Source organism: Lepisosteus oculatus, chromosome 12 (genome assembly GCF_040954835.1).
Source record: "Lepisosteus oculatus isolate fLepOcu1 chromosome 12, fLepOcu1.hap2, whole genome shotgun sequence".
Taxonomy (NCBI): Eukaryota; Metazoa; Chordata; class Actinopteri; order Semionotiformes; family Lepisosteidae; genus Lepisosteus; species Lepisosteus oculatus.
The window spans coordinates 21,762,743-21,785,972 of record NC_090707.1 but is presented as its reverse complement, the minus strand read 5'-3'; the positions used below and the strand labels follow the sequence as shown (position 1 = coordinate 21,785,972).

Sequence of the window (23,230 nt, the reverse complement as noted above, 5' to 3'; positions counted from 1 at the left end):
AGCATATCTCATTAGCGTGATATGGTAACAAGCTGTGGAAGTGCTCATAAAGATGACTGAAAAAACTCAATAAAACTATTAATTAATGTGGACGTTCTCAACATGTCACTGTCTAAATCTAGAATGTAAAAGTGGAAGACGGGTGGGTGAAGCGACATTTCCATGATCCATAAAACATATGTCTTCCTTGTTAGTATAGTGGTGATATCCTCACCTCTCACGCGGGAGATCGGGGTTTGATTCCCTGACAGGGAGCTGCTCTTTAGGGCGGTGCAGTGGCTCTCTGGCTAAGGATCTGTGCCTGTGGCTGCCCTCTGACCCCAAGCTTCTCTCCCTGTCCGTGTGTCTCATGGAGAGCAAGTTGGGGTATGCGAAAAGACAAATTCCTAATACAATAAATTGCATTTGGCTAATAAAGTGATCCTATCTTATATTGCAGTATTTCTTGAGATGCTACCCTTATGCATATCAAAATTCATAGTATTCAACATTTGCTTCTCCAGTTTGTGATAGATTTGCACTTCAACATGTTTTTTGTAGAATCTGCATGCAACAGTGCTCCTGGTTCTGGACCAAGCTCTCCTAATAACAGCTCCAACAACATCACTACAGAGAATGGGATTGCGGGATCTGTGTCCAGCAGCCCAGCTGAGGTACCCATCCACCAGTATCATAGATAAGAAAACAAAGCCACAGCCAAGCAGCAGATTTGATCTGAATAGTGAATGATCTTGATAATCACCAGACACAGTGCTGATTCAATAAGCTTTGAGCTCTGTAGTGGGTGTATTAATCTGCTCATGAGTGAACATGACAAAACTGAAAAGAGCTGGTGTAATATTGCAATAATGGCAATATTATTTCAGCACATTAAATTGTACTTCAGGGTGGTTGTTTAAGGTGTTTCTTTTAATTTAGGATCAGCTACTATTTTTTCTCTTGCACGTCAAATGGGTACTTGCTGGTTTTTCAATAACTCTGCTTGGCCCTATGACCCCTGTACCATGTGGAAAAGGAGAGATGGAGGAATTTGATTTCCTCCAAAGAGGACACTGTTGGAGTCATCTGTCATTTTAACTAAGGGAATTATACAGAAAAGAAAGCATTGAGACATTTCTCACTAGAAATACTAGTGAACAGTTCTCAAGACCCAGCAGGTTAAGGGAACTCTCTGTAGATTGACAAACTGTGGATACCTAGACAAACTGAAGCCCATGTTAGCTCTCCATCAGTTTTACAGTACACCCCTACTTGGAAACATTCTGCTAGTGGCGTAGCCTAAGTTTGAAATAAGGATGTCTGAACCTTGATCAAATTCATTATCAAATGCATGCACCGAGGCATTTACCGAAAGAGAAGTCCCAAATAATGTTTTTAGTATTTTTAATTTGTTTAGTCATTCATATAGCACGTCTACAAGTACAGTGTAATACCATTTTGCATGTTGTAGCCTGATCTCACTGCCTTGCTGGGATATAGCTACAGTTTTGTTAGGTAGTCTGGCTGAAGTCTAACTAGAGGGTGTTTCCAGTGTGGCACAGGAGCACCTCAGCTATATCCCGGACTGGACATTATATGTGTCCCATACCCAATCTGGCTAAACAGCCCCAGATGGGGCCGTTTTGGGAGAGACATTTCCTGCTCATTTTCTGTTTGAAGGAAGCAATATACTGTATACAACAAATAATAATATAAAAAGGTCACTGTTGTGAGAATATTCCTTTATAAATAATTTATAGCGCAGCGGTGTAACGCTACAATTATTGCAGCAAACACTTTTAATGCAGTTTAATAAAGATGAATGTTTTTCAAACAATGTCTTCAGATTGTTATTCTGCGTTCTGTAAGATTAGAAATCACTTGAGGCAAAATTTAAAAAATATCCATATTTGAGTAACACTTCAGAAAAAAAAAAGTTAACCATAAAAAGAGCAAGAGAATTTCTTGCACATTGAAGTGTGAATTATCAGCTCACATTTAGTAATAAAAGACTGGATACATAAACACCCTTGCTGGTTTGTCTCACAACACTGTATCCTTTTCTCATCAACCATTATGTACTGTTCAACCAATATCAACTTTGATCTACACCTAAGAAAATGAAATTGTAATGCAGGCAGGCACATTTAAGTACACACGTTCTTGACCTCACTCCTGAGTTATACTCTGTATTTTTTTAACTAGTTAATCATCAAGCTATCAAAGGAGCTAGAGTGTAGGGTGTATTCAGTGTAAATGATCCCTATCAGAGATCCTCTTGCTTTCTGACCTCCATGGTGCTTCGTTGATAATAGTTTTAACCGCAGTGTTTTAAACTAACCTGCATCTTTGATATAAACAGGAATAACAGGTACATTTAATTAGGATGATTGTAGTTACCAAAAACTGTTTTTTGGTTCACAAGAGAAATAAAAAAAGCATTTCAGACATCATATGAATTATTTAGCTTTTTAGCTGTAGTTAAGGTATTTGCATTGTATACTACTGATACTGTACAAATATTATTGTTGTTAATTGTTTTTGCAGCCCGGTAGTTTAAGAGCTTTTCTAGTACTCCACACAGCAGGGAACTTTACTTTCAAGGGATCAAAGTAATTGTCTGACTCCTGTCCAGCCCTTAGGATCGCCAAATGAACATGTTTGTTTTCTAATCACTTACATGTACAGTTATCCCCTTGTGTCTCTAAGCTTCTTGGTCTTCTGCTCCAGCCATCCTTAGCTCACAGACTTGTGAATCGGGAAGGATCAGTGAATCAGCTGTCTCTGTACACATCACCTTCTCTACCCAATATCACATTAGGATTGCCAGCCACTGGGCCATCTAGTGTAAGTAACATATACTGTAGCATTTTATTCTCATATACTCAGAATACAAATAATGTTAGTTCTAATGTAGCTGCTGACTGGAACAATTAATGCTCATCCATAGTTTACTTTATTTGATAAATTTATGGTCAGATCTCTTCGCCCATGCAAGGAAGGTTAACCTTCCTCAGGGGCAGCGTTTTCTAAGTTTCTGACTGGATTAGATTCAGACTTTACTGCTTTTGTTAAGAAAACTTTTCTCAGGAAAAAAAACAAACTATAGTGACTCCAGATTCAGTACAAAAAGTTTAAATCTAAAATGTTTCTTTTATGACAAGAAGTTTCAGAAACAATTTAATGTCAAAACCTCATCCAAATTCATTGTTTTCAGTACCTAGATGTGGGGGGCTAGGGTCCCAAGTACAACCCATTGATGTTGTCATAAAATTTTATAGTCTTTATGGTTATGAAAACCTTGCCTTTTAGATATCTTTTCACTATACTGACTCTGAAGCTTTTCTTCTTGTCTGTATAGGTGGCCACTGGCCAGCAGGAAGGCGACAGATTGGCCGTTCCAGCTCTCCAGCAGGGCTTGCCTATAACCACTCCCTTCATCCCCAGTGCGCATTTGCCATCATACCTGAGCGCTTCTCCACTAGACAGGGATGGGGGCACCACACACAACCCCCTTATACAGCACATGGTTTTGTTGGAGCAGTCTGCAGCACAGAACCCCTTGGTTACTGGTAAGTAATATTCTGTCCCTTGTTTTTTGGTTTGTCAGACAGGTTACAAATCAGGCAGTAACATGACACTGCGCTTTCCTCAGTGGATGTTTACAAATCACGAGAGAACTAAATTTACAAGCATTTTCCTAGTGTCCTTTAGTTATGACCTTAGTGGTAAGCACCTGTGTTTGCATACAGTTGTCTCACTGAGTGCACCTACATACACATGCACGAATATATGTATAGTTTATTTTCTGTAGATCTCCAGTTGTCAGCAAATCATTATCAGTCTTTCCTGTGGCAGATGTTATGGGATACTAAAATATGAATCAGGGATTTGCAGGAAAAAGATTGGAAGAATGCAAACCCCATTTAAAAAAGCAGATGAAATGGAAGAATATATATTCAAGCTTATGTCTAGGATTTAATCTTACATAAGCATAAATCCTGGCTGATGTCATATGTAGGGGGGAACCCTTTTGGGATATCAAGCATCTAAAGTAAATCAGATAGATCAAAACTCTTTAACTCTTTTTCCATGATGTCTCTGTTTTTTTTTTCTAAGTCAATTGTATTCAAGCAAATCCCTGACCAAATGCTTTACCAAGTGATTATGAAAGGAGCATAACTCAAGGTTTGTCCTAAGTGAAAAGTTAAAAAATATTTTTCACTAGACCACAGCAGACATTAAAGTCAACTGGACATCTAACAAAAAAAAACAGATCTTACCTGATATCGGTCAAGTTTGTCTTTTTTTTACATATCACAGTTTCCTTACATATTTTTCCAACTTCAGACATGCAGTTTTCAAAATATTATTTGATGGGCACACCTACGTTTTTCAGATGCAGTTTAAGGGCTGAAGGGTTGTGTTATTAACCAAAGCTCTCTTGTCTTCTTAAGGCATGCCAGAAACTGTCTGTAGAGTGACTCACTCGAATATAAATCATTCACAACTCCTCTTCAGAACATGGAATTACACTAGAGTGAAAATGAATAAGTCAACCAATTATGAAAACACAGTAATGATTTTTAAGTATGTATTGATTTATTATTTTTAGGTGTTTTGGGGCCTTAAATTTTCACTATTTTCCTGTTTTACACACTGATTTTACAGGTCCAGTAGCAGTAATATGATGTTTACACACCTAAAAGGTCTTTAAATAATCTGTTTTGACAGAATAATACTGAAAAGACCCTAATGCTAACACTGAATTTTTATTTTACATTTTCTGTCTTTTTTTTCCTCTCTGGTTGCTTTTGCTGCTTCTGTTTTGTTGCTCTCCTCCCACTTGCTTGCTGTCACATTACCTCTAGACTGGTATGTTTCAGGCCTGGGCGCCTTGCCCCTCCACGCTCAGTCACTTGTCGGGGCCTCAGCTGCTGGGGGCGAGAGGGTGTCACCCACCATCCACAAGCTGAGGCAGCACCGCCCTCTAGGCCGCACACAGTCTGCCCCCCTGCCCCAGAACGCCCAGGCCCTGCAGCAGCTCGTAATCCAGCAGCAGCATCAGCAGTTCCTGGAGAAACACAAACAACAGTTCCAGCAGCAGCAACTCCATATCAACAAGGTGGGTCCTTCAGTCGCCATGGCAACGAAAGGGCACCTTCCGTTTGGGACGTGTGTTTTTGAGAGTCTCTTCCCTGGATAAGTTTCCATAATCTGATCACACCATAATGTTGCCAGGATTTAGCACGGTGGGGCTTCATCTTATTATTTTATTTTGGTTTGTTTGATGTTTATTCAGTTCTTCCCCTCTCTGACTTAAGGATAAAGACTAATAAAAGTGTATTTAATCCCTTTCATGACAGAAAGATTATTAATTATTAATATCATTAGAAAAAAATATTCAAGAGTATGGCTGTCCGCATTCTATTTGAGTTTTACAATTCTGAGTAATAAAATATGTTGTCTGTCTTGTTAATACACCAAGGACATCCTTGCCAGGCTACCATTAAGTCAGTTTTTATGCCAATTTCTGAAAAAAACATGTACTTATCAATTTCTAGGCTTTTTGTGTCATTTTGTTCATGTAAGCTAAGCAAAGACACAACTTTCATCAGTTGTTTAGGCAGAGTTATAATTTACCCAGGGCATAACTTGTCAAAAATGATAACTTTAAAATGTGTTGTTGAAGTTACCCATCATACAGTATTACACAACCAGATAGTTATGGCAGCATTCAGTTGACTTTTGTATTATTTAAAAAAAGAACTATATTAAATATTTTAATGACATGCAATGCTTAATTTGGTTTCATATTTATATATGCCATCTTAAAGCAAAATAAATAAAATTGGAAGTATGTTATTAATTATAAGTACTGTCCACAGTATATGTAGATACTTAATATTTTTTGCAGCAGAATTATTCCTCTGATGAATTATCATCCAGATTTAGTGAAGAGGAACTGCAGTATGTATGCTACTGTATATAAATTAGGTTGGTAATTTCTTTGATTATACTGTAGTACAGTAGTGGACATCTACCGTATATTCAATATAATTAAATCACTTCAACTATTTATGGTTAGAGGAGCTGCAACTCCCAACTGGGATTCCTCTTCATACTGTATATGCATTTGTTTATAGTAACATTTTTTAGTTGCTTTTTTCCATGTAAAAAATGTAGAGAAGCTTTATAAAGTAATCCGCAAGAAGTGCAAGTTAAACTCCCTGAGCTCAAGTGCCATGGGAAGAGTTTCCTTTAAATGAGGGGAAAAAAAAGAAAATGAAAAGAGAAAAGCTTGTTTGTGGAAGGGGACAAGGATGAGGCAATTGCTGAGAGCTCTGACGTCAATGATGTTCCTCTGGCCAGCTGCCATGGGCTGAAACAACTGCCAGGCCTGGACTCTGTTCAAGCGTGCGTATTTGATGTGGTGTGAGGCAGTCGTTGCTGTGGAGACTGTACTGTACACTGTGATTTCAGAATGTGCTTAGAGCAGAGCAGCTTGAAATTTGGGGGTCACTTGGATACTTTGCTGTTTTGTTTTCTGTGTTATTTCGTCCTCAATTACTGTTTCACTTCATAATTTGACAAATGTACATTTTGTTTTGTAGATTCTAAAAGACAATTCCCTCAGCTCAGATGAAGCTGGCATGCATACTGACTCTTAAAATCAACTGACTTTTTCCCCCATGAATGAAGCTTTGTAGAAATGAAACCCCACTAGTGAGAACATATGTGTATTTTAGGAATATTAATACTGCCATAAGAGATCATTGTTGGCATTTTTATCTGTTTTTCTTGGAGCTATTTACGTGTGACATGCAAAACAGATTTTTTGCATCTTATACCCTCCTTTTTCTTCTACCTCTGGCAGTAGCAGGGTCAGAATTATTTTGAGCATGAGAGCACAAAGTGGACCCCTTTTTCTAGAAAGAATTATAATCTTTTTTAGAGTTCGTCCTCTTAGAAAGAGCTTTCTAAATGCATAATGTGAACATGGCATGACATTTACAAGAGATATTTCCAAGGATATGTAATTTACTAGCAGTTTCAGGGATTTTTGCTGGTTTGAATGTCGTTGTAGTCATTACTGTCCAATTCCATATTGCTCTGCAGCCTCCCCATCACATCCGTATTACTAAAAGTGGCTCCATCTGAGTGCCTCTAAGAAGCAAAGTTCATAAATGTCTAAAAATGTGTAAAATTGCATACTGTAGTTGGAAAACTATTTAGAAATTGTGTAGACGTAAGCTTTCATTAAAAGGATGAAAGCTTAATCATTATTTCTTTTAATATAATGTATGCTGTGCCACTTCAGGGAGCATTGAAGTGCTCTGTGCATCTCTAACATACGGTATGATGCATTAAATTTCAGGTACAGCAGTAACAGGTATTACTAGCACTATCATTTCACTATCGTTTCGTTTCTTCCATTGGCCCAGTTGCTAAGAGCTCTTGAGCCAAATGCAATGAAGTGTACACATTGAACTACCACTGAATACACCTTGAACCATCTGTATATTGTGAGACAAATAGAGCCACCTATCTCTTTTTAATTACAATGCCGCTGTCTAATGTTTAAGATTAGAAATTAGCTTTACCCTTGGTCCGTGCTACCTGTAGGTGTAGGTGTTGAAATATTATACAATAGGCACTCAGCATTGTTATTAATGTAACTACTCAACAAACATTTCATCCTAGAACTGCTGCTGTGCAAATAAATAAAGTACCTTAAATAAACTACTGTTGCATTATAAATGGTAGTTTTAAAGCTTTTAAAAATTGGCTTGATAATCAAGAACTTTCTTCAAGTTAAGCAGGCAAAAATTAGTTTTTCCTTATAATGTCTTAATAATTTCCTTCACAGTATTTACAAGATTAGTGCTATCTTTAGGTATTTGTCAGGACATGCTAAATAGATGTAATGTGTGGCAAAATATTAGGATTTTCATGAAGATGGAAGTTTTGATAAAACATGTGACTTCTAAGTGTGTTGCACACTTTAGTCTGATTAGCCACGTTATGGTGAGTCCTCAGTGGATCCTGGAAGAACAGTTCATGTGTAGTCTTGAATCCTTCTGGTGGTAGTCTTTTTTTGGGGGGGTTTTAAATATTTTTAAATGTCTGTATTACTATGCAGTGTATTATAAACCAGGAATGGACATCTCTGGCTGGACTTTTTTATTTTCATTTTTATGCATTATTAGGACAGGTAATGTGATGTTCTAACTAAATATTCAATCCTACTAGGCAATTAAGATGTGAAATGGAATGAAAAAAAATCAAGAGCAGGCTGTGACCCCCAAAAGGCTGAACGTCCAGTGCCATAAATGTTTCATTATTCCAGGCCTTCTCTATGTTTAAGAAGCTGTACTGCTGCTTTTGTGTTTAACGTCTTTTGGGAAGTGAAAAAAGAAAATGTGTTTGAAAAACATTTCATCGCTACCCTTGCTCAGATGATCACAAAGCCGAGTGAGCCAAGTAGGCAGCACGAGAGCCACCCTGAGGAGACAGAGGAGGAGCTGAGGGAGCACCAGGCCCTGCCTGACCAGGCGTGTGGGGCCAGCGAGGTGAAGGATGGCTTGCCACATGGAGTACGGGTCAAGCAAGAGCCTCTGGAGAATGAGGAGGAGGAGCAGCAGCAGGAGGAGCTGGAGCATCGCAAGAGGCAGGCCGAGCAGGAGCTCCTCTTCAGGCAGGTGGGTACAAGGACTGGCGGGGCACTTGTGTTTCAAAACAATTTAGTTCAACCATTCTTTTGTTGTTAATGCCACTATTTTAAAATTTCCACGGAAGTGTACAATTTAGCAGTCCTGGGCATTTTGTGAGGTTCTTGATTCAAGAAAACAGATAACTAATTTAATGGAAAAGGAAACATAATGTTCAAGGCCCTAGCAGTGCAAGGAAATAGGGCTAAAATGATGGTTCTGGCCTCTGTTTTCAACATAAAGCACTACCGATATTCAATATACAGTACTGTATATACTGAGAACCATCTGCATGTTCTCCAGCTGTTGATTAACTTTTGTCTTGGCAGTGTATTGAAACAAATAAAATACCACAAGAAACAAAGGTCACAATCCAGAGCATCTTTCAAGTGGAGAAGAAATTAAAAGAAGTCTAGTGTCTGTGAGCATCAATTATGATAGAATGACAGACATACCAAAAAAGAACAAAACTATAGAAACTTGTGCTTAATGAGACATGCCGTCCTGTTCTGTTAATATGATGCCTTCTTATTTATATAAGCACTGCATTTTCTTGCAGTAACTGGCTAAAATGAAGAGCAGTAAAAAAAAAAGTTTTAGAAGCACTTTTCAAGTTTTTCTGAATGGCTTATAACCCACACACCCACACATACCACACATAAATTTAATATGTTCTGTGTTCACCAGGGGGCAGCATAAAACTTATATACCCAGATGAGTTTCAAATCTGAATACAGTTTGACAGAGACAGAGCTTTAGGCCACAGCAGTTTTACGCACTTTTTAGAACATCTAGCCAAGTTGAAGTGTAAGATATATAGGCTTCTTGAGCTCTTTTTTTTCTTCATTATTATTTTCTGACCCCTTCAACACCCTCCCACTCCTCGCTCTCTCAGAGAGAGCAAAGCTCAACAATGCTTTCAAAGCCCCCTTTGGCTGTTTTAAGCAATTATAACTCTTGAAACTGCACCGCATCATTTGGTGTTAAATGAAGTCCCCAGTGGTTTTGTTAACAGAGGTAGTTTTCCTGGTACCTGCCCTGTGTTGGGTTCTCGAAACATGTTTTTCAGAATTGCTTTGCCTCGTTAAATTGTGTCCATGTTAAATAAACTCTCTCAGGGAGTCACTGTTTGCTGTTTATTCCCAAACTGGGAAAAAAAGACTCAACCTCTGAAATAGCACCCTGGGAGACTTTAATATGGACTAGGGGGACATGTTGCACTTTGCGGAAGGTAACATGACACTTCACACATTTACTCTCTCATTCATTCATGCATTTGTAAGGTGTTATAGTACTGCACATACCCAGTAGTAATTTAGAAATGTCTCTGTATAGATGTACTGTATGTGTGTACATGTTTATTACTTTACAGGTAAAATATGTTAACCTTTTTAAGTTTAAGAGCATATGCACTTAATACAAAAGGGTAGAATATGGTCATTTTAGAGCTTTAAATACAGTACAATGGAAATGGTAAAAAATAGGTTTCCAGGATTCAGTTTGATTTCAATGTGCAAAAGTGATGTCTTCTAATATAAATTGAAAATAACATACTGTATATACAGTATGAGGTTGTGTACTGTATATTGTAGTAATTGAAACTAATCCATAGCCTTGAGCTGAAATTCAAAACCATAACGTTTGAAACAAATTCATCTTTTATTTATAATGCTTTTTATTTCCCTTTGAGTCTCAAGGTGTACCTTAATTTCACCACTACACATAATTATCTTTTATCCATTGGGTCTACATTATTCTGTTTCAAGGCCTACATATTTTCATAAGAATGTAAATCTAATACTGTATTTTTTGTAGTTTTTCATTTCAGTACTATTTAAAGGTACATGTCGCTGTCACTGAGACTAATATTGTACAAAGTTGTTAGCTATCAAGTGTAACAAGCATTTCTCACTTAATTCCTTTATCGTCCCAGATGATAATTTGCTTTGCAGGCAGGGAAAAGTCGTTACATATAATACATTTAACACAACATACACCCATAACAAATAAGAAACATACATGCTTAAGATGAGAAAAACTCATGTCAACATAGGATATACAGTAGATATACATTAACGCTAGTTTTTTAAGTGTTATTTGTATAATGTTGTTGACCGTGTGTCCTTGTAAATTTTTGTCTTGTTTTGAGCAGCAAGCCCTCTTACTAGAGCAGCAGAGGATCCACCAGCTGAGGAACTACCAGGCCTCACTGGAAGCTGCCGGGCTGTCTGTGAACTTCGGAGGCCATCGCCCCCTGTCCAGAGCACAATCATCCCCCGCTTCTGCCACCTTCCCTATCACCGTCCAGGAACCCCCCACCAAACCACGCTTCACCACTGGTCAGAGTGCAAGACCGTGTTGATCTGTGTGTGCGAGCGTGCGTGCGTGCGTGCGTGCGTGCGTGTGCGCACGCACGCGCCTGCCTTTAACCTTGGCAAGATAACCTAAAATATCTTTCACCTTGGGAAATGCACAAGAAGATTTTGAAATAATATAACACCAATGTAATAGAATTCGGAAGTAGTGAGAAATATTAAAATTAAAATCACGTACGAGATGCCACAAAAATGCATAATTGTAAAATGTGTTACAATTTTGATTATTTGATAAATTTCTTATGTACAGTAAGAGTTCAAAAACCCCTTATGAAACATCCTAAATAATTTACGCTATTATCATGATACACATATCATATATGAATTGTCTGCAGTAATTTCCAGTATGTGTTTCATTTGCAATGATGCGGTTAATTTTTGCAGTTTTGCTGCAATTGCAACTTGTATAGAATCTTTTTTGCAGGTAGCCTAATGTGCATTATCATGCCATTTCTTTGTCATGTGACTAAAGACAGCTTTAAAGTTGGAGAATCAAGCTGCTTAAAGCTCCTCTTGGCTTTTTTATAGCCATGAAATTGCATTCCAAGTTAGCCCTTTTTAACTGTGATTGATGTGTTCTCACTCGGAGGGCTAATCAATTGTCCTTGAATGCACTTCTGTATCTTGCACTCACTCAGCATGCTGCGCATACTGATGAAAGCTCAAAAGAAAAACTTGTAGGAGAGTTGAACTAGACGTACAGAGATACGCTTCCGGCTGCGATAGCTCATAGTTTCCTCAGACTAGGAATTAGAAAAATTGGCAGATATTTGATTTGTTTCTGCTATTACATTTAGCATTTTGTCATGAAAACTGGCAGTGACTAATATATATTTATCGTTGTTTGGCGATTGCCATGAAAGGCACATTCTGATTAAAAGGTTTCAGGTGTCCTTCCATGCTTGGAGGTCAGTTGATGTGACTCTCTGCGCATGTCCCGCAGGCCTGGTGTATGACAGCCTGATGCAGAAGCACCAGTGCATGTGTGGCAATACCAACACACACCCGGAGCACGCCGGCCGCATCCAGAGCATCTGGTCCCGTCTGCAGGAGACCGGCCTGCGCGGGAAGTGTGAGGTAAAACCACAGAGCCTTTTACAGCCCTTCTGGGTAGCCATGCCTCATCTCCTGTGCTTTCATAAACCTACTGACCACACGCAACAGCTCCGGTAATTGAACATGCAAATCATGTAAAAGAAGACATGGCTTCATTAAGTTTGAACTGAACACATCAATGAAATTAATTGCCATATGAAGATGGCAATTTCTTTTTTAAGTGAGTGAAGAAAAAATTAAAAACACTTTTGAAGGTAGTTCAGATTGTATATATACTGTATAATTAAGCAGTCTTTGTGTATTCAAAAACTCTTTTCGTATTCAAAGTGATATCTGTCCATATCTGTCCAAGTTCTTATAACTTCCATTTAACTACAGTAGTTTGTTTCAACAGCAGAGGGCAGCATTAAACCACTCAATAGTCTTATAGTCCACATATTGATTAAATGTCTGAAACTAAATGTTTTTTCTAGGATATTCGTGGGACAGTTACGGGTTGACTATTGAAAAATGGACTTCTTGTAGAAGAATGAAATTTGCCAATTTAGAAATTGATTTTGGAAAAGAAGTATAATATGCTTTAGACTAGACAACTTAGGAAGTGTGGCTGAACTTCACTTCTGATGTTCGGCATTTTTCTAAATTAAGGGAATAGTTTCTGAAATTGAATTTTAGGTTGTGTCCAGTGTCAGGTAGAGAAAGGTATCTTAATAATTTTAAATTATTTAACTTAGTGCAGTTAAGTTGTTTATTATAACAAACTGAAAAATATTAACAGAATACAGTTTTCTAGCATTGATTTATAGACTACAAGTCTAGCATATTCTTTTCTAGATTCTCCTAAAGAAATTAGCTCATTTTATAACTGCAGTGTTTTATACTTTGCACTATATCCACTCCAATGAGTTTCAATGTCAAGACGAAGTTCAGTCATGATGGATCTGTTTATTATTCTACAAGAGAAACCTCTCAAACATGGCTCAATTAAAGGCAGGCATTACTCTTAATCTGTTGCACAGGGGCTGCTTAAAACAGAATCTTTATTTTAACTAGCTGTCATCGTATATTTTCTGGTAACATGCTCACTTTCTGACAGGTTTACTTCTCCTGCTATTAAATTTGAGATTTAGTGCTGCATTTTGCAGGTGTAACCTTTCTTCTTACCATAACAGACTTTAGCCATGTTCACATCTATCCTTTGTGACCAGAACACCTCTATTGTTAGTAAAAGGCTAGTTTATGTTGGAAACATGCCACTGCATAAAATGACAAAAGAGGAAAAATAACTTTTTATGGAAAGAGTCCAGTTTCCTTTGGGTAACATTTTGATTTGTGGTGCAAACTTGTAATGCAACACCTCTTGCAAAAATTTAAAGAATTTTCCCAGTCAGTGACTTTGGGCTGAGGGCTTCACCAGTGTTAGAATGAAAGAGCGGTGTTTTTTTTTGCAGATTACTTAGAACCTGCAACATGTATTTATATATTTAAATCTCCCCCCAGATTTATTCATACCCCAAATGAAATAGGCGGAAAAAACATAAACTGATTTACAGATTGGGTGTGTTCTTCTTAAAACGTCTCTAAAAATGTTATGCTGTGATTGTAATAAAATTCTCCAAGGCCAAGTCATGTTTGCCATTAATAATTGAATTCCAGAAAATACAAGGTTCACATTTGTTCGCACTTCTAAGTATTCCTTTAAATTTAATCCAACAAAAAATTCTACAATAACATTCTGCTCTTAGAACGTGCAATGGAAGCCTCCGTTATTATATAAAGGTCTCTAAAGCTTTCCTGTTTCCCTAGGGTATAAAATGTAGCACACTGAAGACATTTTGTAGTAGCATGCTTTATCGTGTTTAAGGTCAGAGAGCTCTCCAACAATTACATGCAAATAATGGTTGACCTCCATAGTTTGGGTGATGACTATAAAAGAATAGACATTAACCTACACTTTCCACTGGAGCTTCTATTATTAAGACATTTAAGGCTATATGTACATAATAGGTTTATTCCATTCTAAAGTACAGTATAGTGGTGGTGGTGTCGTGGTCAGCATTGCTACCTTGCAGGGCTTGTGCCCTGGGTTCAGTCCTTGACCTGGGGTACTATCTGAGTTAGTATGTGCTCCCCATGTTCAAGCAGGTTTCCTCCAGGGGATCCTGTTTCTTCTCACAGTCCAAAAATATGCTGGTAGGTTATTTAGCTTCTGGGAAAATTGGCTCGTTTGTGAGTATTTCCACGTCTGTGCTCATGTCTGTCTGCCCTGCGGCGGACTGGTGTCCCTTCCAGGGCGTACCCTGCCTTGTGTTGCTTGCAGGGATAGGCTCTGGCTCCCCCAATACCTTGAATTGGAAGAAACAGTTAGAAAAATAGATGGATAAATGGTATAGTGGCAACTCTCTCAAGAAGAGGGTGCAAGTCAAGGCTGTGAGACAAGTGGTTCAGGAAATAACCATTAACCCAGTGGCAACAGCTGGTGAAATCCAATTTACAAATGAATACAAATGGCAAAGTGTCAACTCGCTGACTGCTTTCTTGTCTTGGGTTACGCAGTGTATCCGTGGAAGGAAAGCCACTCTGGAAGAGCTGCAGACAGTCCACTCAGAAGCCCACGTCCTGCTCTATGGAACAAACCCACTCAGGCAGAAATTGGACAGTAAGAACTCACTAATTGCAGTGCAAGACTCTCCTCATATGCTTCAATCTGACCTGCCTGCAATCAGCCAGGTCTCTGAAACAAGAAATAGGAACTCAGGCTGAGAAGAAGTGAAGGCCAAAGCAGATATCCAAACTGCTATGTACTGTATGCAACTATAGGGATTTATCTCTAGAGTTTCCTCATTCAGTAACACTATTAAAGGAATCATCTGAGTTTACTTTAATCCATGCAGTTTACATCATCAAATCATCCCATGTATCACCATGTACTACAGACATTATTTACTAAAAAACTAAAGGAACATAGAGATGTGTTTCTAGATTTCTGAAAGACGTCTCATTTTACTAAATACTGTTGTGATTCATTTTACTTTCATCAGTTGTAGCAGTGATTGAATCTTCCCCCAAGCTGCCTTTCATGATTATCACCTTTCTAGTGCCAGTAAAGACCTAATTTTCCATTATTTCATTCTAAGTTCTCTTTAGCAGTGATTACACCATTCCTCATATAATGACAAATTCACTTTATCATCATTCACATTACTAATGAGATCTGAAATTGATAGCTGCTTGAAATGCTTCTCTCTGAAAAATTGTTGGTTAATAAAAGATGACAAAAAGCAAAGCACAGAGCAAAATCAAGTAAGAGGCTTGACAGATTATGTTGAAACAATGCATTTACATTTAAATACCTTAAGAGGCTGAAACATAAAAAAATCTGTTCATGTATGAAAAAATTAGAGACCAGTTAGATTGTCTGATTTTACTTTGTCATAGTAAATTTGTCTCTTGTCACATTTTTAGTTGAAATGGTAATTAGAAAGACTAAAAGTCTTCTAGTGTTTGTTCCTACAGTATTTCTGAAGACTCCTGTCCTCATTCTTTCCTGTCCAGTAACCTAACACTTTCTGTCCCTCTTCTCCCAACTCCACAGGTTCTGTGACACCCATGTTTGTGAGGCTGCCCTGCGGTGGTATCGGAGTAAGTCTTTTCTTTTAAAGTGTAAATAATGTTCTGTTTGTTCTCCCCATTCCAGTGGTAACAAAAATTGTTGCTTTGCTTTCCACTGAGCGGGTAATTGTGACCAGATGTGTTTTACAAACAACTGTGTGCAAAGGGGAGTGGGGGTTTGTGTATTTAAAGGGGGCTGGAACATGAGGGAACTTCTGTCTTGGGGAGTTGTGTTGGGGAGTAATACTTACTGGATGTGTGCCACATCTTTTCCATACAATAGTTTAGTAGGCAATCAGAATATTACATGCATTATTAGTATGATATTACACAAATTATTATGAGTAGACTACAACTGGCTGATAATGCAGTGAATCAGTCTTTAGATATTAAATTCAAAGAAGTCGTCTTGCAGTTGAATTTTATGTAGTTAGCTTTCAGACAAGCTTTCAAGAATAGTAGTTGCAGGTTTACATTCAAGACACCTGTCAAGATCCAAGACAGCCATATGTGCCTGAAATTAAAGTCAGATCTTACTGTAGATTGTAAGAAAATGAAAACTGATGGATACATGGTATATATGTATAGGTGTTATTTGCTACAGGGTGGAAGACAGTCTGACGTGTAATTTAAAAACCTTTTATGAGGACGTTTCTGGTTCAGACCCTGTCTCTTTCACTGATTGCATGTTACCTTAAGAACATTACTGAATCTTATCTACTGAAATTCTATCATTTGAGTGAGACGTAAATTCCTTTTGTTCGGAGTTCACAGCAGGTGTTCATTCATGCTTCATCTTTAGTCCCTCTGGTCCCTTTAAGCTACTTTGGGTGAAGGTTTCCACTAAGCAACTCATATATATTTTAATATTATAAATCTTGAGCTTATTATTATTTATTGATTTATGAAAATGTTTTCCAAAGCTTAAGGCTTTTGGAAAAGGTTTTGATCTTTGATCTTGTACTAGATCTAGCCCCAGAAACTCTATACAATTTTAAGTCTTTATTAAAACTGGCCAACACACAGTAACTCAGTGAATTAGACAAATCATGTCAGTCCAGATATATTTTTAATGATGTCAGGGAAGATCAGCATTTTCTAATCATATGAAACATAAAGTACAATGTTCCATTCTTTTAGTTGGGAAAACTAAAAATTGTAATGGTACTTATATTATTTTTGGACCACAAGTGTACATTTGCTGACAAAATGACATTCGCCTGGTTCAAGTACAATCATTAGAAATCAATCATCTTGTTTCTGTGACAAGGAATAACAGACCTCCACCTGCCACCCTGTAGCTTTATTCTATCCGCAGTAAACATGCCTCATTAGTCTTTAAAAAAATGACTTTTGTTTGTGGCTTTTTCATTGAACTGATATAACACAGACTTACATTGCCTCTGAAGAGCACCAAAGCGATGCTGGTGAGAAACAGCAGGCTCTGGCTTCTTTTATGGAAATGGAACAAAATTGTTGTCTTCCTGACTCTTTGCACAAAGGCTACACTTTGAAAATTACCCTGTCAGAATGAGGATAAACGGCATTTATTCATTCCAACACGCTCTGCCTTCTCCCTCGCTCATTCTCTCTCTCTGCGCTCTCCAAGTAGTTTTGTATCGTAAATGCACCGCAGCCTCGTAATTCGTGGCAAAGTCATTCTTGGCCAGACTTTAAAAGACTGGAGGTTTTACACTGCCTTCAAGCAAGTCATGCCATTGAAAGCAAAATTCATAAATTGTAACAGAAAATGTATGCCGAGTGGAGTGAAGTCTCTATGGCTTAGGCTTACCATGACTCTGGACGTTTACTAGAATTAAAAACAAGATTTTTTAAATATTTGCCTTATTTTTTTCTTTATTTTGCTGTGTCCTTCAATTAAGGTTATTTCTCAACAATAAAAGATGACTTGCATTATACGAGGACTGTAAAGCTCATAAAGTGTCCAACCTATTGTCAGGTTCCAAAAGAGCTGCTAATGTCCCCCTAGTACAGTTGACTCATTCCATTTAGAAAAAAGAAAATAAAAAATACACATAACTATAAACCTATGTATACTGTAAAAACCATAAAATAAATCTTTACTTCCAAAGCACCCTTTGTGATCTTTGAAAAGCAGGCACTTTTTGAAAATGGGGAAACATGAATTTGCAGACAAATAAGTGGGATCTGCATTATAGCAGGTCTGCATTGTTTTTAATAAATTATTCTGCATTAAAACTTTCAAGCAAGTGGGTCAATTTCAAGAATTTCAATTTCATGAAAGTATAATAAAGTTAATGGTTTCTTAATTATTTCTTTTCTGATTTGGGGAAAAAAAAAATCTATGGCTGCTAGACACTGCCCTAAATTGCACCCTGGCTAAATCGAAAATATTGGAGTCTTGGTGTTAAGTGGCTGTCTTTGAAAAATTGTAGGTCTATCTGTGGTAAGAAAGCAACACCACTAACTGCTTGCTTTAGGGCAAGCGTGTGTAAGCATAATTAGCAGTGACTAAAGACTACCTGATGAATGGCTGCCCTATGTCTTGACCACTTTGTGAATTCCCAGTTGGAATTTGATCTTTTGCCAGGTTTCCGTGTCAAATGTTTGTTCTTCATGTTCAGAATAAATGCTTGTTCGTTCCATCACTATTGGGAACAAATTCCCGGAATGCCAGTGTGTGTTCTTCTAAGGCCAGACACATCTTTTCAACATTTATTGAGTGAGCAGTGCAGCAGACACAGATGTGTCAAGAGACCTTTTTTCTCAGTTTAGGTTAGTAGCCAATGCAGGCACCACAAATTGAAGTGCAGAGGACTAAGTGGCATGTGTAAAGACAAAGTCAGTTGTTCAGTCCAACTGTGATATAAAATGTACATGTCATTGACTGTTTGGAGTCAATACAGGGGTCACAGAGAATCGTTGTCTTGATTCTCGTTGTGTTCTTCTTTGCTTGCTCAGCAATGAAGTCTTGTTTTGTGTTTTGCCAGGTCTCTCAAACCCACAGTACAATAAGTAGAATTATGCTGACAGTCTCTCTGTGTGTTAAGTAAATGTTATTCGCTATTTTAGACCAAAGCTGACAGTGCATAAAATATGAATCTGTTCCTCAAACAGTTCTCTGATCTTTTTTTACTCTTTTGTAGTTCGCTTGTTGATATAATTGGGGAAAAAAACATCCACAGGGTTAATGAAACTAAAATATAAGTATAAACATTTTAGCTTTCGTAAAGCTGGTTGTGAATAAATGATATCTGAAAGTGTCACACAAGCTGAAGAGCATGGCATTTTAAAGAGTGGACTTCAGACCACAAGGCAACAATAATTTTCCTCTCCACTATATTTCCTTATAATGAGCATTTAAAAATATTTCTAGATATTTATATGGACTGATTCTAGAATAACAAAAGTAAACACAAATGATAGTTTAGTTTCAAGTAAAAAACAGTATTTGATTATTTAACACTGTAGTATATATTTAATATACTTTAATTTAATTTAATATAATATTTAATTTAATATACAATGCATCTTAAAATGATTGTAGCTTCTTGTTGTTCTTGTGAAAATGTAACACATTCCATAATTGAACACATTCCATAATCGATTTGAAAGCTCCATCAAATGTACACAATTTTTTTTCGTGTTGTGTGTTCGCAGGTGGACAGTGACACAATCTGGAATGAAGTTCACTCCTCCAGTGCCGCCCGGTTAGCTGTAGGCTCTGTCATCGAGCTCGTCTTCAAAGTTGCCTCTGGAGAGTTGAAGGTGAGGTAAAAAATATAAACCTGTATTCTGTATAGCTGCATTAGACATTTCGTTTTCCGTGTTAGTCTTAAAACAACCCTGCATTTGTAGACGGAGGTATGCATGTACCACAAATGTCCATAAATTACTGTGGCTTTCTATTATTATAAAAGTATTTTTTTTTATATTAAGTTGAAAGTTCCCCTGAAATGTTCTCAAAATACTAGAGAGTACTTAGAGAAGTTGTCAGTTGCTACCATAATTATAGATTATACAGTATTATACAGTCAGAATGCATTATTATACAGTCTATGCAGAATAGATTTTCAATGTACAGAACAGAAATGGAGATGTCAACCTAAATACCCCAATGGTACTGTATGTGATTGGATTGTTAAGAATAAGTTCAAACAATTTAATTAGTGCCATTAATTGCTATAAATATAAGAACTTCAATGTTGTACTTTTAAGAAAAAGACATCTGCCTTTTCTTCTTTCTAAGAACATGAAGAGAAAAGTGCATAAAGGCAGTTTTCTCTTCATTTGTCTTTAGTGCACTTGAAGTATCATAGCCATGTTTCAAACATTTGCCATATAAAAGTCAGCAAGAATCACTTGGCATTATTCTTTCAGCACATATAAATGAGGTGAATAATTATAAACAGTTTGGTCCAATACTGGTTAACATTAACTTCCATTTACATTATACCTCCAGATTGCTCTTAAAAAGGAAATGTCTCCAAGGTTCTAATTAGCACCTTCATATGGATGTCTCCACTGTATAACTTCTAAAGGCAAATGCCTGCCTTCCTCTTTCTTTATAAGTGTTTGGCAATACAACAGAAATCCAGTGCAGTCATTTGAACACAGCATGTAGTGTACCCGACCAGGTACTGCTCTCATTTGATTTTATTAAGTACAGCATTATTTAGTACATGAACAAGTAATAGGTTTATTCCATGCTAAAAAGAGAAGAAAGAAAACACAGCGTTTTGGCTATGGAGCCTTCTTCGGGGGTCACAAGCCGAAACGTTGTGTTTTCTTTCTTCTCTTTTCAGCGTGGAATAAACCTATTACTTGTTCCTTTGCAGCCTACGCATGGTGACATAGCTCCCCACCTGAATTATTCAGTATATTTCAGGCTAATTAAATATTTCAAGGCTTAAGAAACAATATACTGTGGTTTATAGTTTAATGCAAGTAGAAGTTTGAATGTGTATATGCACATTATATAGTATGTTTCAAATTTAAATATGCCCTTGGTACAATGTAACAGAAGCAGGTTTAAAAAAACTATGCATCATCTGGTAGCTTCACATAGCATGAGAAAAAAAACATCTGTAAGTGTCCTAGATTACCAATGGGTATTCAGGGAGTCAACACACAGGAAAAAAGTCGAAACCATGTAATTATTGGGTAAGTCAGAGAAATGTCCAGAGATAAAAGTAAAAGATTATCAACCTGACCCAGTAACTTCCTAGTTTCAAGTGTGGCATCAATCATCCAGAAGGTCAAAGCGATTGAAATGTACTGTATGGTACCCCAAAGATACAAGAAAATTTTATCCAAATGTGTTTTGTGAGACTAACTCAAACAAGGGCAACTTCTTCATATCAGAAATTGTCATCATCAGTATACAGAATCTCTGAGCCTGTCATTTGAAATGTTGGAGATTGACTGGTTTTGCAACCCAATACGAAAGCAAATCTTGTCTTCTGTGATTGACGTACATCTTCACTTCTCCCAAAGGAAGTTCATTCTGCAGTGTACAGTAAGCTCACTTCAATGTGGCCAAGCATGGTTCTGATCTTGACCTGAAATTAAGAAAGCCCATGGTGATTCAGAGATGACATAAAAATAAAGTTTACAGTGCTACAAACAATGCAGAATTTCTTTAAACTTCAGCTATTTAGCCATGCCTCCTGATGTATTGTGCAGTGAGACTGCTTCAGCATTGCAGCTTGTTCACTGAGGTGCTTCTTTAAATATTTAATGAAGCCGTTCATCTTGCCAACCATGACAAGTGTACTTTTGGATGTTACTCCTACCAATTTATCCCACTGCAAACGTTTCCTCTTTCACCACTTAAAAATCTGGGACAGTCAGTCTGACATGTAAGCAAGCAAGTGATGTGTTTAAAATGTTTCTGTTAGTCTGCAAATTAAAATGAAATATTGAGATATATCAGTCGCCTCTGTGTTTTCATCTAGAGCAGCAAAAACGTGAACAAAACATTTTCTCCAGCTCTTAATTGTTTTCAGACATCCACCCTTATTATGGAAAGACAGACATTCTTAAATATATCTTTTTCTGTGCAAAGAAGGTGACTTATTTCCATATTTATTTGGCAGTATTTTTCTAAACTGTCTTCAGAAAAAGGACATGATGATTTAGCAACAAGCTTAGCCACATTGGCTTACCATTAAAAAACCTTTGTTGACCCGTAAGCTATGTTTTGAGAGACATTTATTTTTGCTGGCATTTTCCCCCACAATTCTTGAACAGGTATTACATATCTTTACCCACTTTCGAGGCAAACTATATACAGTATATTTGGGCACGAGTCATAGGTTAAAAGAAAAGCATTTCTAAATTTTAATATATTTGGACATTCACTCACACAAAATCTATTGTGAGATGAAAGTCTTATACAGTGTATCTGTTTACTTTTTTCATTCTTTTCATAGTTCCCCTTTAATTCGAATACCTTCCAATTGCAGTCGTTTTTGTGGTTTCCAACTTTCATTATTTTATATGAATATGAAATAGTTTCTCACTTTTGTCTTCTTACAATTGAACATTGTAACAATATTGTAATAACATTTTCATTCACCTTAGACACTGTGAACACTAAATATGTAGGTTTCTTAAGCCATCACAATGTGCAGTTTAACTTGATGAAGCAGCTTTCATACAGCCGTCTTACAACATTGAATGTAACAATTTAACAATTGTAACAAACTGCAAGCAAACTGAATTATTAAACGATAAACTTTCCATTGCACAAATATTTAGATAGCCTACCATAAAATACAGAATGAAGTGTTTTAAATAAATTTATAATATTATAAAACTGAATATATATATAGATTTTGAATATAAGGAACAGGATTTTAAAAAAATCATTCTAAAATATTACTGCAAACATATAAGAGTCAGTGGTTTAGCCTATTGTATATATGTGTGAATCTTTTCAAAAAAATACAATGACATACATAATATCAAATACCTCTGTCTCTTGAGCAAGATATCTGTTTTTTCTATACTCAGTTATAAAATATAAATAGTTCTGACTTTATAATGTGGTATAGTGGAGATTGTTTTTTTCTTCCCTTACTGCAATGTATAAAAATATATCACATTTTCTTCCTCCCACTGTCGCCACCTTCTGAGATCATTATTCAGCCATACCACAAGTAAATCTATCACCTTGCACAATCATGTAAGAAGGAAATTAGAAGGAAACGTTTGTTTCATTTAATTTCGCTCTCCTAAGAATCTGGTGCCTTTTGTAAAAATGAACATGGTTCATTTTTACAAAATAAAATCTGACTATTTATGCATATATACAGTATAGGCTTTCTATGCAACCATGGATACTGGTTTTGATGCCGAGAGGGTTTGACTGTGTTGCTGGCAGTTTTTTTAGTTAGAAGACATTTGGAGTCTGCTGCTTCTGGTGGATCTGAAAGAGTTATCACTCACAGCAATTTTAGCTTCCGAAAGCAGTTTCTGTGCAAGGTAAAACACTGTAAAAGAAAAGAAAAC

At 37.0% G+C, this 23,230-nt stretch overlaps 1 protein-coding gene across 6 annotated transcripts in view; it reads left to right on the top strand.

Moving 5' to 3' along the window:
* The window catches only part of hdac4 (histone deacetylase 4), a 254,039-nt gene that overhangs the window by 196,260 nt on the left and 34,549 nt on the right, over window positions 1-23,230 (top strand). For 3 of the 6 annotated variants that reach the window (XM_015359238.2, XM_015359239.2, XM_015359244.2), the window contains 10 exons: window positions 541-653; window positions 2,689-2,826; window positions 3,341-3,551; window positions 4,851-5,104; window positions 8,439-8,681; window positions 10,843-11,029; window positions 12,009-12,142; window positions 14,678-14,780; window positions 15,717-15,763; window positions 19,376-19,483. In XM_015359238.2, coding sequence (XP_015214724.1) covers window positions 541-653; window positions 2,689-2,826; window positions 3,341-3,551; window positions 4,851-5,104; window positions 8,439-8,681; window positions 10,843-11,029; window positions 12,009-12,142; window positions 14,678-14,780; window positions 15,717-15,763; window positions 19,376-19,483 — 1,538 coding nt within the window. The remainder of the gene's footprint in view (window positions 1-540; window positions 654-2,688; window positions 2,827-3,340; window positions 3,552-4,850; window positions 5,105-8,438; window positions 8,682-10,842; window positions 11,030-12,008; window positions 12,143-14,677; window positions 14,781-15,716; window positions 15,764-19,375; window positions 19,484-23,230) is intronic. The other 3 variants (XM_015359242.2, XM_015359241.2, XM_015359240.2) reach the window with 3 other exon arrangements.